This window comes from Mauremys reevesii, linkage group 1, assembly GCF_016161935.1.
Source record: "Mauremys reevesii isolate NIE-2019 linkage group 1, ASM1616193v1, whole genome shotgun sequence".
NCBI lineage: Eukaryota > Metazoa > Chordata > Testudines > Geoemydidae > Mauremys > Mauremys reevesii.
This window is the reverse complement of record NC_052623.1, coordinates 299,435,663-299,449,791: the sequence shown is the minus strand read 5'-3', so window position 1 is coordinate 299,449,791 and position 14,129 is coordinate 299,435,663. Positions and strand designations below refer to the sequence as shown.

At 39.8% G+C, this 14,129-nt stretch overlaps 1 protein-coding gene across 4 annotated transcripts in view; it reads left to right on the top strand.

Annotated features, from left to right (window-relative positions):
• Positions 1–14,129, top strand: part of SRGAP1 (SLIT-ROBO Rho GTPase activating protein 1) — a 242,346-nt gene that overhangs the window by 143,744 nt on the left and 84,473 nt on the right. For all 4 annotated transcript variants that reach the window (XM_039502442.1, XM_039502423.1, XM_039502449.1 and 1 more), the window contains exon 4: positions 5,568–5,630. In XM_039502442.1, the coding sequence (XP_039358376.1) occupies positions 5,568–5,630 (63 nt within the window). The remainder of the gene's footprint in view (positions 1–5,567; positions 5,631–14,129) is intronic.

Genomic DNA, 14,129 nt, shown 5'->3' with positions numbered 1-14,129 from the left:
CCAGCAAGATGGCTGCCATTTCCCTACAGTCTGTCTGCATGTGGAAGTGAGGGTGCCCTTTATAAAGTTGGCTGCCACTAATTCATAATTGATGTTCGGTGTGCTGGATGAACCCTGAACTAATTGTATCACCATTTTGTAAAATAGGAAGAATGTTGGAATTAGGTGTACAGCTGGCTGAAACTTGGGTTTTCTGGTTCATGGGAAATTTCAATATGGTGAAATTTTCATTCTAATTTGGAACAAAACCAACCAATTTTACAAAAATTTCCCATGAACTGGAAATTTAAAAAAAGATGTTTGGAAAACATTGTCACATGGTGTTTCCAAAAGGAAGTATGCTCCCTTGGCCCTGACAGCTGCTGGCTGAGACTGATAAGAATCAACTTCAGTCAGCAGCTGCCAGGCTGGTTGGGGTCTGCAGCTCCATGGCAGCCCTGCTATGTGGACTGTCCTGAGGCTCAGGCCCCCAGCCTCCTGGGCCAGCTGGCTCACCAAACTACAGGAGTCTGACAGCACAGGAAGAGAGCTGGCCTGGGATTCTGGAAACTCTGGGGTCTCTAGTCCCAAGACAGTCCACATGGTTGGGCTGCCCCAGAGCAATGGACTCTGGTAGCCCAGAGTTCCTTGCCCTAGGGCAGTCTGCATTAGTCCAATTTAGCACTTAAGCTTTTCTGCCTTTTAGTTGCCAGCATATAAAAGCAATACAGATTGCAATTTTATGTGCAAAATGAACACCACCATAAGACAGAACCTCAAACAGCAGAGCTCAAACCTATTAAAATGCTGTGTTCTTGCAGATCTTGTCAGACAGATGGGGCAGATGTGCTTCAATTGAAGAATAAAGGAATAACAAAAACCAACAAATGTGAAGAGTATCTCGCAGAACATTTATACAATGATACTGGCTGTTGCTGTGTTAATAAGCAACTACATTAATACATATACCCAAAATCTTTAACCATATTTGTGTATTTATAATTTATAAAAACTTAATTTCTTTGGACAGAAACCATAATGAGCTGAGATGAACATATCTCCAGTGTTTACAGTAAAAGAGGTTGGGAAGTGAAGTACAATAAATATTTAAATTCCATAATCTTGTAATTAACCGGAAATATGACTACCTGCCAGCTCTAGTTGAAAATTATAAAAACACAGGATATATAGAGAATCTCTGCATCATTTTCTTCTCATTAAGATTTAAAGGAATTACATTTAACAATTAAAGGCTAGATAAGTGATTAATCACTGCAAACTGGTAGATCTGGGCCAATTTTACTTTGGTTTAGCTATCTGTCTATAGAGAGTCACTACAGCTGGTGGTGTATTTTTAAGACAGCTTATAGATGACCTTTTCTGAGAGTAACAAGCCGAATCATTTTTGTTGGGTTTGGTCCTGCTTTGAGCAGGGGGTTGGACTAGATGACCTCCTGAGGTCCCTTCCAACCCTGAGATTCTATGATTCTGAGAGAAATATTCCATGAACAGTGTTACTGAATGCTGTAACTGATGGTAAAATAACATGTCCCAAACATAGATGTTACAGCATTCCAGGAAAAATTCAGCATAATTAACTATAAAATTGAAATGAAAACCAGTCAAATAATAATTTTGGGTTCAGTGCTGCTCCAATTGAAACTGCTGGAAATACTTGCGCTGAGTCAGTGGGAGCCAGCCATTAGTGTGTAGTAAAATGTTAGGTGTATGAAACGCAAACAATAAATCTAATAAAATCTTGATATACTATCATTATGCATATATGCCAGTGCTGTTTAGTGTTTGATGCAAGTGTCATTAGAGAGAGCAAAACATGTATTTGGGTTTCAAAATTTGTTGGCAATCATTTTTTTCTCTCTTGCGGTTTTAGACATTAGGTGTTAGACTTTCTGTTTCCCCAAAAACAATTCCCACCTCCCCCATGTCAGGTAGTACATCTTGTATGTATGTATGCCTGTGTTTAACTAGAAGCATGTGAGTAATCCCATTGATTTACAGGTGCAGGGCACTATTTTGTACATTTTCTGGATACACTGATATTTACTGTACCAATTAAATTAGGAACAATAAATATATGGGGGGGATTACATTTATTGTGACATAGATTAACACCATTTGAAGACAATCAGTATACTTTGAAACTGGATTAGGTATGACTTAAATTATAAACAAATCTTTTACTAAACCAATTAAACACAAGAAGACCACTATTTAATCCATTCTTATGAGGTTGTATTAAGGCCCATGGTCTTTGCTTTTCTCTAAAGTTGTTGGATCAGTTATATCTTGAAAATGTTAAGCACAATGAGGGTTACACCTCAGTAAATTTTTTGAGGCTAGAGCAAAGACCAAGGCTTCTCACAGCTTGTTTTTAGGATCTTGAGAGACTGGTCAGAGATACTGACTTAGCTCCAGGAAAAGGTGTGCTGGATCTTGCATACTATAATTTGGCTTTGCTGAGGATAAACTCCCAGAGGAAGGTAACATTAAAGCGCACTAAAGTACTGCAGGAGAGGAGAATAAGTAGCATGACTGAAAATGAGGAGGGAGCTGTTAATAACTGAAAAGAAATACACTGCACATCTGAGGCGCACACACAATATATATTACACACTAAAAGCCTTCTTACTAGCCCCTTGAGCCAGTTTTTCCTGATGTTAAATACTAATGCAAAATGCATTAGTTCTTGAGAGTTAGTCCATTGGACTGCTAGGAGCTAGGGGTTAACAAAATCCCTTCACTTATTTCTCCCCTCCCCCTCTCCCCCCCCACAATTACAATGGCTAAGTCAGAAATAAACTGCACATCAGCGCCATTACAAGGTTCACTCTGCTTTGAGCAGTTTCCAATCTCTGTCTGCCAGGGTCCCTCTTGTGATGAATTGGTGGAATGGTTGCCATATTCTGTATACCCCTCTATCCGTTACCCTTCACAATTGCTACTCGGTGTCCTTTCTTCTCGCCATTCTCTGTCTCTCTGCTGTTCTCAGTCTGTTCTTTTCCTGCTCATCTTGGTGTTTTTTGTTTTGTTTCTCTTTTTTACTTTCTATTTTATAATTTTAGCTTGCAACTTTTAAAGCTCCATCTCCCCAGTGGACTTCCCTCTACCCACCCCTGAGTCCCATTCATCCAAAATCGATGTGCTGCTTGGGAGAGGAGAGAGGGTCATGCCAGGGGTGGTCATTGGTAGTTCTATGGAGCTGAGCTACTTGTGAATTTGTGGCTGTGCTGAGAACTGCAGGAGCAGAGGAGAAGTTGGAGCCAAGGAACTGCTTCCGGACACAGGAACATATCCCATGGCTATTTGCTTTAAGGCCCAACAGAAGAGCAGTAGGAAAGGCACATGGGTTTCAAAGAGCTACCAGATACTTTAACTGCAACAGTGTTTGCAGCGGGCATGTTGTATTGGGTTGCTTTCTCTTTGCTCCTTCCTCCCCTTCAACACACACCTGAAACTAGTCTGGGCACTTGCTTGCCAGATTAGGAAACACTGTTTTAGAATCAACGTTACTTTGGGTTTTGATTGGTATTCAAGCAGTAATGGTGACTGAAAATATGGATGTATTGAGTGGGGGTTGGGGACTGATCTCGCCTCAGGGTTTCTCCATGGATTTGTTTCCAACCTCAAGTCCTGCTTTATAGTCTGGCTATTACCATGTTGTTTAAATATCTTGGTCTGCAAAAAATATTTTTAACACAGGCCAATCGTATTTAGTTCCATATAAAAGGTTACCTGAAGGAAAAAAGGTCTGAGTTCTGTGAAGTGATAGGCAAGCTGCATCAGAATCACTCTGGGCTACTATAAAGCAGGATTGTTAACTTTTAGAGGAAATGTGCCAAATAAAGCAATGAAAGTAGTTTAGAATTTTTTAGAAAGCTTTTACTGTGTTTCAAACTAATGATTTACAGTATGTTGCAATACATCATGTATTTTTATGTGGTGTACTATAAACTGTGTAGCTTGTAGCACTTGCTCTTTAGTTATCATAACATAAAATGCATTAGTCTGGATTTTGCAAAGACATTGAAGTAGCAAGCCTTGTTTGCTAGACTTTCAAATGGAAGAACCTACTTGAAGGAGAGATTCGGTATTAAAATATGCCAAACTTTCAAAAGCATAAAGAATGAGAGAGATTGTGGTGCATCTGTATACCAGAGCTTCAGAATTGCTGTCTAGATGTGGAACTGGATTCTGTTATGCCTTATTTACCAAAGCTGATTGTCTGTTATGCAACATGAATCTTGTTAACCCTTTTCCATCTTTCAAGCTCCCAGAAAATTATCAAAAATCATCTTGCTTTAAGGCTTCTAATAAAAATTGAAAAATGATGGTATAGGTGTGATATAGCTTTAAAACGTGGGGATGGTGTGGGGACGGGAAGCAAATGAAAAATGTTTGTTCCAGAAATTTTGTGTTTCATTTTCTTGGAAAGTGTACTTGATGGCATGTATCCTCTGGCTCTTTGGGGAATTTGGGTGTAGTTTAAAATGTGTGTTCAAATACAGTTATTTCTACAGGTGTTTCACTGATATTTCAGTATGTCAATAGCTCTGGATGTGAGTTGGTACACCGCAGGTGATTTTCCTTCATTTTACATATAAGAATATAGTGCTTTTCACAGCTAAAAACCTCAATCTATTATGAGATTGGTTTTCATTTGATTTTTAGGCTAAGTGTTGGTTATCAGTTTACTCACAAAAAGCAAAAATGTGTTGAGATCCCACACTGTAGTTTAGCTAGATGCTATGATGATAGGCACTGAAGGAAAAATATTACATAGGCAGTTTGCCAGAGTCTATGAATCTTTTACATAGTTGCTTTCCAAAGACTGCTGTACAATTGCCTGCAACTCTTGCACAGTTGCCACAATTTTCGTCTGACTGAACTGTTACATGGACAAATAACAAAGGAATCTATTTGAATGAGGCTCCAATTAAACTCTCCTGTTTTGACATACTTGCTTTCTTCACTAACCAGTGCCAAGTATTTCTCCTTTATGGGTCATAATGAATGCAAAGACTCAGTGCAGAAAAGTTAAACAAAGCTGTTTCAGCTCTCTGTTCTGTGGAAAATTATGCAGTTGGTTATCTGTTTCAAAGAGGAGCTACAATTACTGCTTGAATAAATATTTAGATAAAAGCAATAGTTGTATGTACTGAGAAACAAAGGCTACACTCGTGATAGAAATGGATAGGATATCCTAGAATGTTTCGTTCCAAGTGATTTATTATGTATGTGTATCATAACAGTTGTAAAACAGTATACAATTTTTAAAAAGCATTATAACATTAATCCTAAACTTTAACCTTTGTGTTGGCACCTAATTTCCTGATACTTCATGGGAATCACACTCTTAAATCACTTCTGTATCTCCTATTAGAAAATTTCTCTCCAGCTGTTGTCCGTCTCTATATCATTGAATCATTAATTTTTAGTGTACTGGAATTCTGTCAAAATGCCATCTTCACAATCTCTATTGTGCTAGCTTTCAAATATGAATGAATGATGAATGCAAATTTCTGTGGAGATTTAAGTGCCTCTTCGTAATAATTTCTTTTTAATTACAGGGCAAAGAGATTGCATTCCAGCTTCATGAAGATTTAATGAAAGTTCTAAATGAGCTTTATACGGTAAGCACATTTAGTTAGCTTCTGTTGCAAGAATTGTTTGTACAAATCGATTTCTGCACACTGTAAGTGTCCCTTTTAGATGGCAACCATTGGTTATGAAATTAGGAGTGGTGCTGCACCCCTTGGCTTAAAGTAATAACAACAAACACTGAATACATGGTTTCCATCAGGAGCACCCCCACTATAAAAATTGTTCCAGCACCTGTTATAGCAACTTGCACCAATAGAAATAGCACAGTATTTTTGTCCAGGCAATGTTCAACCAGTTGTTTTTCCTCTCAATGTGTTTAGCTGAGCTTTATACATTTCCTGAACTAGGTAAATATGCTTAGTGCAGTGCACACCTTATTTATCAGCTGAAATGTTCTGTCTTACGTGCTCATTATAGTATTTCTCAATCATTCATAATTTTTTTAAGCATTGATCCTGGAAACACTTACATTGTAAGCATCAAGTAGTCCCACTGAAGTCATACCACTATGCCATGGCTTCTAATGAATATTGAATTCTGTCACAGTATTATTGTTTAAGCGTGGGTTTTGTTTAAGTAAAGCTGTCAAGCGATTAAAAAAATTAATCGCAATTAATCACGCAATGTTAAACAATAATAGAATACCATTTATTTAAATATTTTGGATGTTTTCTATATTTTCAAATATATTGATTTCAATTACAACACAAAATACAAACTGTAGTGTCACTTTTTTATTACAAATATTTACACTGTAAAAAACAAAAGAAATAGTATTTTTCAATTCACCTAACACAAGTACTGTAGTGCAATCTCTTTATCATGAAAGTTTAACTTACAAATGTAGATTTTTTTTGTTACATAACTGCATTCAAAAATAAAACAATGTAAAACTTCAGAGTCTACAAGTCCACTCAGTCCTACTTCTTGTTCAGCCAATCACTAAGACAAACAAGTTTGTTTACATTTACGGGAGATAATGCTGCCTGCTTCTTATTTACAGTGTCACCTGAAAGTGAGAACAGGCATTCGCATGGCACTTTTGTAGCTGGCGTTGTAAAGTATTTACATGCCAGATATTCTAAACATATGTATGCTCCTTCATGCTTTGGCCAGAGGGCATGCTTCCATGCAGATGACGCTCCTTAAAAAAAGTGTTTATTAAATTTGTGACTGAACTACGTATGTCTCCTGTTCTGTTTTACCTGCATTCTGCCATATATTTCATGTTATAGCAGTCTCGGATGATGACCCAGCACACGTTCGTTTTAAGAACACTTTCACAGCAGATTTGACAGAATTCAAAAAAGGTACCACTGTGAGATTTCTAAAAATAACTACAGCACTCGACCCAAGGTTTAAGAATTTGAAGTGCCGTCCAAAATCTGAGAGGGACAAGATGTGGAGCATATTTTCAGAAGTCTTAAAAGAGCAACACTCCGATGTGGAAACTATAGAACCCAAACCACCAAAAAAGAAAATCAACCTTCTGCTGGTGGCATCTGCCTCAGATGATGAAAATGAACATGTCAGTCTGCTCTGCTTTGTATCATTATCAAACAGAACCCATCATCAGCTTTGACGTATTTCCCCTGGAACAGTGGTTGAAGCATGAAGGGACATATGAATCTTTAGGGCATCTGGCACATAAATACCTTGATGCCAGCTACAATAGTGCCATGTGAACACCTGTTTTCACTTTCAGATGACATTGTAAACAAGAAGTGGGCAGCATTATCTCCTGCAAATTGTAACCAAATTTGTTTTTCTGAGCGATTAGCTGAAGTATGACTGAGTGGACTTTAATGCAGGTTTTTTTACATATACAGCAGGAGTTAATTGTGGGAGGGGGAAGGAGGTTGGGGCACAGGATGGGGTGAGGTGGGCTCTGGGTGGGCCCTTACCTCAGAGGGGCTCCCCGGAAGCAGCAACATCACTCCGCCTCCAGAGCTCCCATTGGCCGCAGTTCCCATTGGCTACGGAGCTGGCACTTGGGGTGGAGGCAGCGCACAGAGCTGCCTGCCACGTCTCCGCCTAGGAGCTGAGCTGGGGGATATCACCACTTACGGGGAGGCATGGAGCCAGGTAGGGAGCCTGCCAGCCCCGCCGACCCCCCTCATCTGCCCCAGAAACTCCCTTGAGCACCTGGGCTGTCCCCAGCCCAAGATTTAGTCAAGGATATATAGTTGAAGTCATAGACAGGTTACAGACCATGAATTTTTGTTTACTGCCTGTGACCTGTCCATGACTTTTAATAAAAATACACGTGACTAAAATGTGGCCCTAGTCATGAGCATTAAAGAGCAATAAACAAAACCCATAAAATTATTGCAGCCTTTTCAGTGTGAAAAAAGTAAAGAGAAGCAGTTGAATTTGGTTGTTAGGTGAAAGGTGGACAGGTATTGAACTCTCTCTCCTTTGGTTTATTCTCTTCCTTGCATTTTTTTTTTAATGGAGTGATCAGTTTCCACTCATGCCGTTGTTAAAATTAAAATCTTTGAATGCTGACTGACATTCAGGTACCCCCATGCACCTCTGAATTCCCTGAATAAGGAAAAGGATTAAAGATTTTAATCCACCGAAAATGGTGTATGAGGAAGGTTTTATAACCTATAGCATAATTGATTATTTTATAAGAAAGGGTCATTAAAATTAAATGACTTTCCAGGTTTAAAAAGTTGCTGTGCTCAAAAATGGGTTAAAGACCATCAGAGAGGGGGAAAAAAGTGAACTAATTATTAGCTGAAATATCTAGTAACTGTCTCTTTGAGGAACAGGCACGGTCAGTGTAAATAAATTATGTTTTAGGATTTCTGTTGGTTGAGTTTCTCAGTAAGGACCATATCCTGTAAATAGATATGCTTGGGCACATCCCTGTACCTGTGCAGAGCCCCATTGATTTCAGTCGGGCTCCACGTGGCCTCAGGCATCTGCCCAGGTGTGTCCATCTGCAGGACCTAACCCTTCACAGAGACTCCAGCTGGTAGGACCAGAAGCCACCAAAGCAGGGAATTATCCTCCTTTAGACATTCCAGACAAACCTTTCTCTGTCCTATAGTGATTGGTTGTTTATTCCAACCCTTCCCCTCTCTCCTCAGTCTCCTCACATCAGCTACACTCCACTCCTGCGCCACTTCCCCGCCACCTGCATCCCCTGCCTTTCCTTTTCTTTCGATTTAGCAGACTCCTTCTAAGTAAACCCACCCAAAACAAAACTAATCAAAATCATGGCACTAATGTGATGTTTGCTGCCATCACACTGTTCACTCTGCTTGTGTGTGCTAACCCTTTCCCCACCCTACATCAGTTTATTTAGACGATAATGTCTCATTGTTTCCTTGCACTCCCCCATCTGTCTGTGTTCATTCTTATTTTATACTTAGATTGTAAGATCTCTGATGCAACAACTTTCTTTTTGTTCTGTGTTTGTACAGCGCCTAGCACAATGGGGTCCTGGCACATGACTGGGGTTCCCTGGTGCTATGATAATACAAATAATAAATCATCATTAATATAATAATTCTAGCAAGCCTTAAATAACTTTTTAACTGCAAGTTATGTGTTGGAAAACTTTAATACTCTACCTGGTTACTTTAAGATCATTGGCTGGAAGCAAAATATTATTCCACATCCGAAGGAGAGTTATCTTTTGAATGACACAAACATTTTAGCGGGAGTTCAGGCAAGCCTGGCCACTCATACTTCCAGAATGCCCAAACTCTTTATACAGTACAACCTCATCTATCCCAAGGTTTTGTGGGACATTCAGAACTTGATAAATGGGTTCTGTTGACTGGGGCTTCTCTATGGGGATCCCAGCTGATTTTTGTTCAAAAATTTATAAATGGAATCTTTAAAAACTTAGGTTTGATCTCATGTGCAGATTGCTGAGTAACTGGTGCAGGAGTAGTTTTGGAAATAGTTCTATACCAGATGCTCTAAGCTTTCTGTATTAGTGAGGGAGCCAGAAACAAAAGACAATTTCAAAACTCTTCATTGGAAATCAAGTCTTGTACATCTTCCCAGGGAAGTCATTTTTAGCCTGTTCAAGGATGGCCCTCAGAGGACCTGATCTAAAGCCTGCTGTAGGCAATGGGAATATTTCAATGGTCTTTGTATTAGCTCCTTAAAGTCAGTAGACAATGCTAAAGATTTAGAAAGAAGAAACTAGCCCAAGAGGAAAAATGGAAGAGAGGTCACAAAAGAATCCAAGCTATATGTCACCTTCTATCGAGTATAGAAAAGGCTTATAATTTTGAAAAATAGCTCTCTTTGCTTAAGGACATTTTAAGAATTTGAAAGTATGAGCCTATAATGAAACCCCAAACTCTGACCTTTGAGAGAGACTACAAAGTGATGTTGCTTCATGTTCAATATGACAGAGCTTAGAACTAAAAAACATGTAAATGAGATGAAATATCTCCAAAATTCAGGCACTCTCTGGAATACTAAAAACCTACTGACACTTTATGGAAAACAATCTTTTAGAGACCATTATGCTGATTTATACTTTCTCTGTTTCTCTTTCCCTGTTTTCATTACTATGGACGTCTCTATGAAAACAGGATATTTGTTGCTTAGGATTTCATCTGTTCCTGCTGTTTTCATAGTCACCCTCTATTTGTGATATAATTAGTGTTATGATGTGGTAAACAGGATTGAGGTAATAAACAGCAGGAACAGATGTTTCTGGCCTCCAGTGAATACCCAAAGAACCATGTTGATTTTGGGCATACATAGATTCTGAGTGCTGAGTCCCCGTTTTTCCCCCAGTGGACAAGAAGAGCTTCCCCAGAGGAATGATCTGTTGAAAATCCCAAAAGGGAAACTTCAGTGTTTCTCTCCCATAAGCCCCTACTTGTGACTTCTTCTGTGGGAGGAGCCATCTGGCCCATTGTGTGAAATATTCTTGTACCTCGTACATGATATTGAAATTATTAATACATACATACGTGTATTATTTCAAGACAAATGGTCTATGTATTTTAATTTATTTCAGTAATATAAGGACTCAAATTCCCACTGGTTTATGCGCTTGTTCTTATATTATGATTCAAAACATTCTGCAGAAAATAATCAAATATTTATAATATAATAATAATAATAATAGGAGATATACCTATTTCCTAGAACTGGAAGGGACCTCGAAAGGTCATCGAGTCCAGCCCCCTGCCTTCACTAGCAGGACCAAGTACTGATTTTTGCCCCAGATCCCTAAGTGGCCCCCTCAAAGATTGAACTCCCAACCCTGGGTTTAGCAGGCCAATGCTCAAACCACTGAGCTATCCCTCCCCCCTTCATGGTGAAATATTGCAAATTCAGTACATTAAAAGTGACAACTATTTTTAATTATGTATGTACTTCCCTTTTACTGTGCCAGTCAATCAGTGTTTTCATGTTTCCAGCACCCCACCTCAGCTGCTTCACCCCTCTCTCCAGTTCCACTCTCTACTGTTCCCTCAATCAATGTAGATTAGTAATTAGCACTCTGAGTTTCTTCACAAGTGTATAAACTGTTAGAGCTAAATATCAGATCTGTCACTGCTGATGAGACTAGAAAGGGGGGATATAATGTGTTCTGCAGAGGTAAATTCTGGGTCCTAAGAGACAGGCCTGGATGGTGTCGGTGTGTACCTCTGTAGATTGTGAGTGCTGCACTGGAACCTGAAGGATTGCCCCCATTAAGGTGTGTGTTTGTTAGATGAGGAGGGAATATATTTCCAACTTTTGCTGCTATTTGTTTGGTTGGAGAGACCAGTTTTCATATATTCCCAGGCCAGAAGGGATCACTATGGTCATCTAATCTGGCCTCCTGTATAACACAGGCCACAGACTTCCCCCAAAATAATTCCTAAAGCAGAGCTTTTAGAAAAACATCCAGTCTGGATTTAAAAATAGTTAGGAATGGAGAATCCACCACAACCCTTGATGAATCATTCCAGTGGTTAATTACCCTCACTGTTTTAAAAAAAAAAAAAAAAAAAGTACACCTTCTTTCCTGTCTGAAATTATCTAGCTTCAGCTTCCAGCCATTGGATTGTGTTATACCTTTGTCTGCTAGACTGAAGAGTCCATTATTAAATATTTGTTCCCAGTGTAGATACTTACAGACTGTAATCAAGTCACCCCTTAAACTTCTCTTTCTGCAAGGTTGGGTTAATGAGGCAACAGAATATCAGTTTATACTGTAGAGCCTCTTTGCAACAGAAAAGGCTAGAGCTTTAAAAAAATAAACAAAACACTTCCAGGCAGGTGAAAACATAAAAAATCTTGGAATCTGTCATTTTCCACTAGCTCTGCCCATGCTTCATCAAAAGGTTGCAGACAATCCAGTATCCACAATCCATAGAGGTGCACACTCATAACTCCCAGGCCAGGCTTTTCAAGATCTGCCCAGATTCACCAAAATGAAGACACTTCTGTCAAGATGTTGTGCTAAATAGCCATTGTAAGCAGAGGACAACTTCTGTTTATTGGGTCTCATACCCCCTACACCTTTTCTGCTCTCCATTTGACCCAGCAAAGTCTCTATTATCAGCAGAGTCATTGCCTGGATTCTCCAGCATCAAGGTTACTCTTTTGACACATGTCAAGCTGTCACTGAAATACTGAAGTCAAAAGAAATTTTTGTGCATCTTGCTGTTGAAAAGAGCATTAATTGAGAGCCTCTAATTGTGTGGGAGACATGACTGTGTACAGGGCCAAACTAAGTTGGCCCTGGTCTACACTACAAAGTTAGTTTGACGTAAGCCACCTTGCATCAACCCAGTTATTCATGTGTCAACACTTAACTTTGTCTCCCCCTGATGTAAGCTAACCATTATGCAAACACCATCTCTCCAAGTGGCATTGAACTGTGGTTGATGTACCGAGGTCGACGCAGCGCGAATGTAGACACTACATTACCTGTGTTGACACAGCATTCTGACTTCCAGGAAATCGTCATGTTCCCGTTGGCTCTTCTTGCAGCTCTGCAAATACTGGAGGATTGTACATCCTGTGCTTGCAACGCTCATGACAACAGTGCAGAGCTATGCAGGCTCAATGCTTCTGTCAGAGATAGTGGACAGCGACAAGTCCCACATAGGTTTGGGAGATTTTAAAAATAGGCATGAAAATTATGGGATAGAGATGACATTATGGGATGGAGAAAGTTGCGGAAACATGACTCCGCAATCCCAGTCACCCCTCCAAGACTTCTGCCCCACCATGCATTGCCAAAAACTTCCAAAAAGACAGTGTGCTGGATGGTAGCAAGTTGTACACTGGGATACTTACCTACCTACAGTGCACCTCACTGTGCATCGAAACAAGCACTGTGAAGTGCCAACACAAGATGCCAACTGTGCATAGACACAAGCAATGTACTAACCGTGGTGGTTTAATGCCAGCATAACTTGCGTCGGCAAAAGTTTATAGTGTAGACATGCCCTAAAGCATAGGCACCTGTGGAACCTATGTGCCTCTATGGCTCATAGAGTCATATGATTACATCATATGCCACATCTACCATTAATTAAAGACGTGTTTAATCCACCACGTGGTTGTCTGCCTTCACAGCACCCATTGTGGATAAGTTTACCAGGTGAAAGATTTATGGTGGATGACATGTGGTGAGCTTAGGTGGTGAAATCTCCATCCTTTGAGGTTTTTAAGGCCTAGCCTTGACAAAGTCCTGGCTGGGATGATTTAGTTGGGGTTGGTCCTGCTTTGAGCAGGAGGTTGGACTAGATGGCCTCCTGAGGTCTCTTCCAACCCTAATTTTCTTCTATGATTCTTCTTCATGGTCCATAGAGAAAGCGAGAAATAATTATCTTATCTCGGACCCCACTCAATGTCAACCCAAGTTTGATTTTCCGCAAAGGCAACAGACCCTTCTGAACCGGTTTTGTACCAGACACGGAATTTGTGCTGCAGTGGAATTTCGGTGTCATTTTAGAGACAGTCTAGTATGTCAGTGTGGGCAGCCACAAACCCTGATACACATCGTTGAGGACTGCAAAATGACTAAACTTTCTGGAGGTCTTTGTGCATTAAATATCATTGATAAGAACGCTGTGGTTTGGCTTGACTGGATTGTATATGCCAAATAAATAAATCAGAGTATCAGCTTTCATTTAAACACAGTAAGTCCCTCTAGACCTTATGGTTGGGGAGACAATTTTGAAAAGATCACCGGCGTGTAATTTATGCAGTGATGTCTGCCTGTGTCTTCAAACTGCCTGAAACAATAGCTTTAAGAGGTGTTAACTGCTTCATGTACCTCAATGGGCATTTGCTGCTCTAACTGAGAAACTGGGCCCTAGGAATGTGGCTGTGAGCCAAGGGCCTTGGATTGCCTTAATCCAGCCTTGGCCATATACAGTTTTAATAGATTCAGAGGGACTGAACTAAGTGGTAAGTAAACTGTGTTTAAACCTGGATTCAGAATGATCCTTTTGGTGCTTCTCCACTCCAATCAAGCCATTTGGCAGAAGTTAAGTGATAATAATGATAGACAATATCTGCTGTGTATATCAAAGACCAGG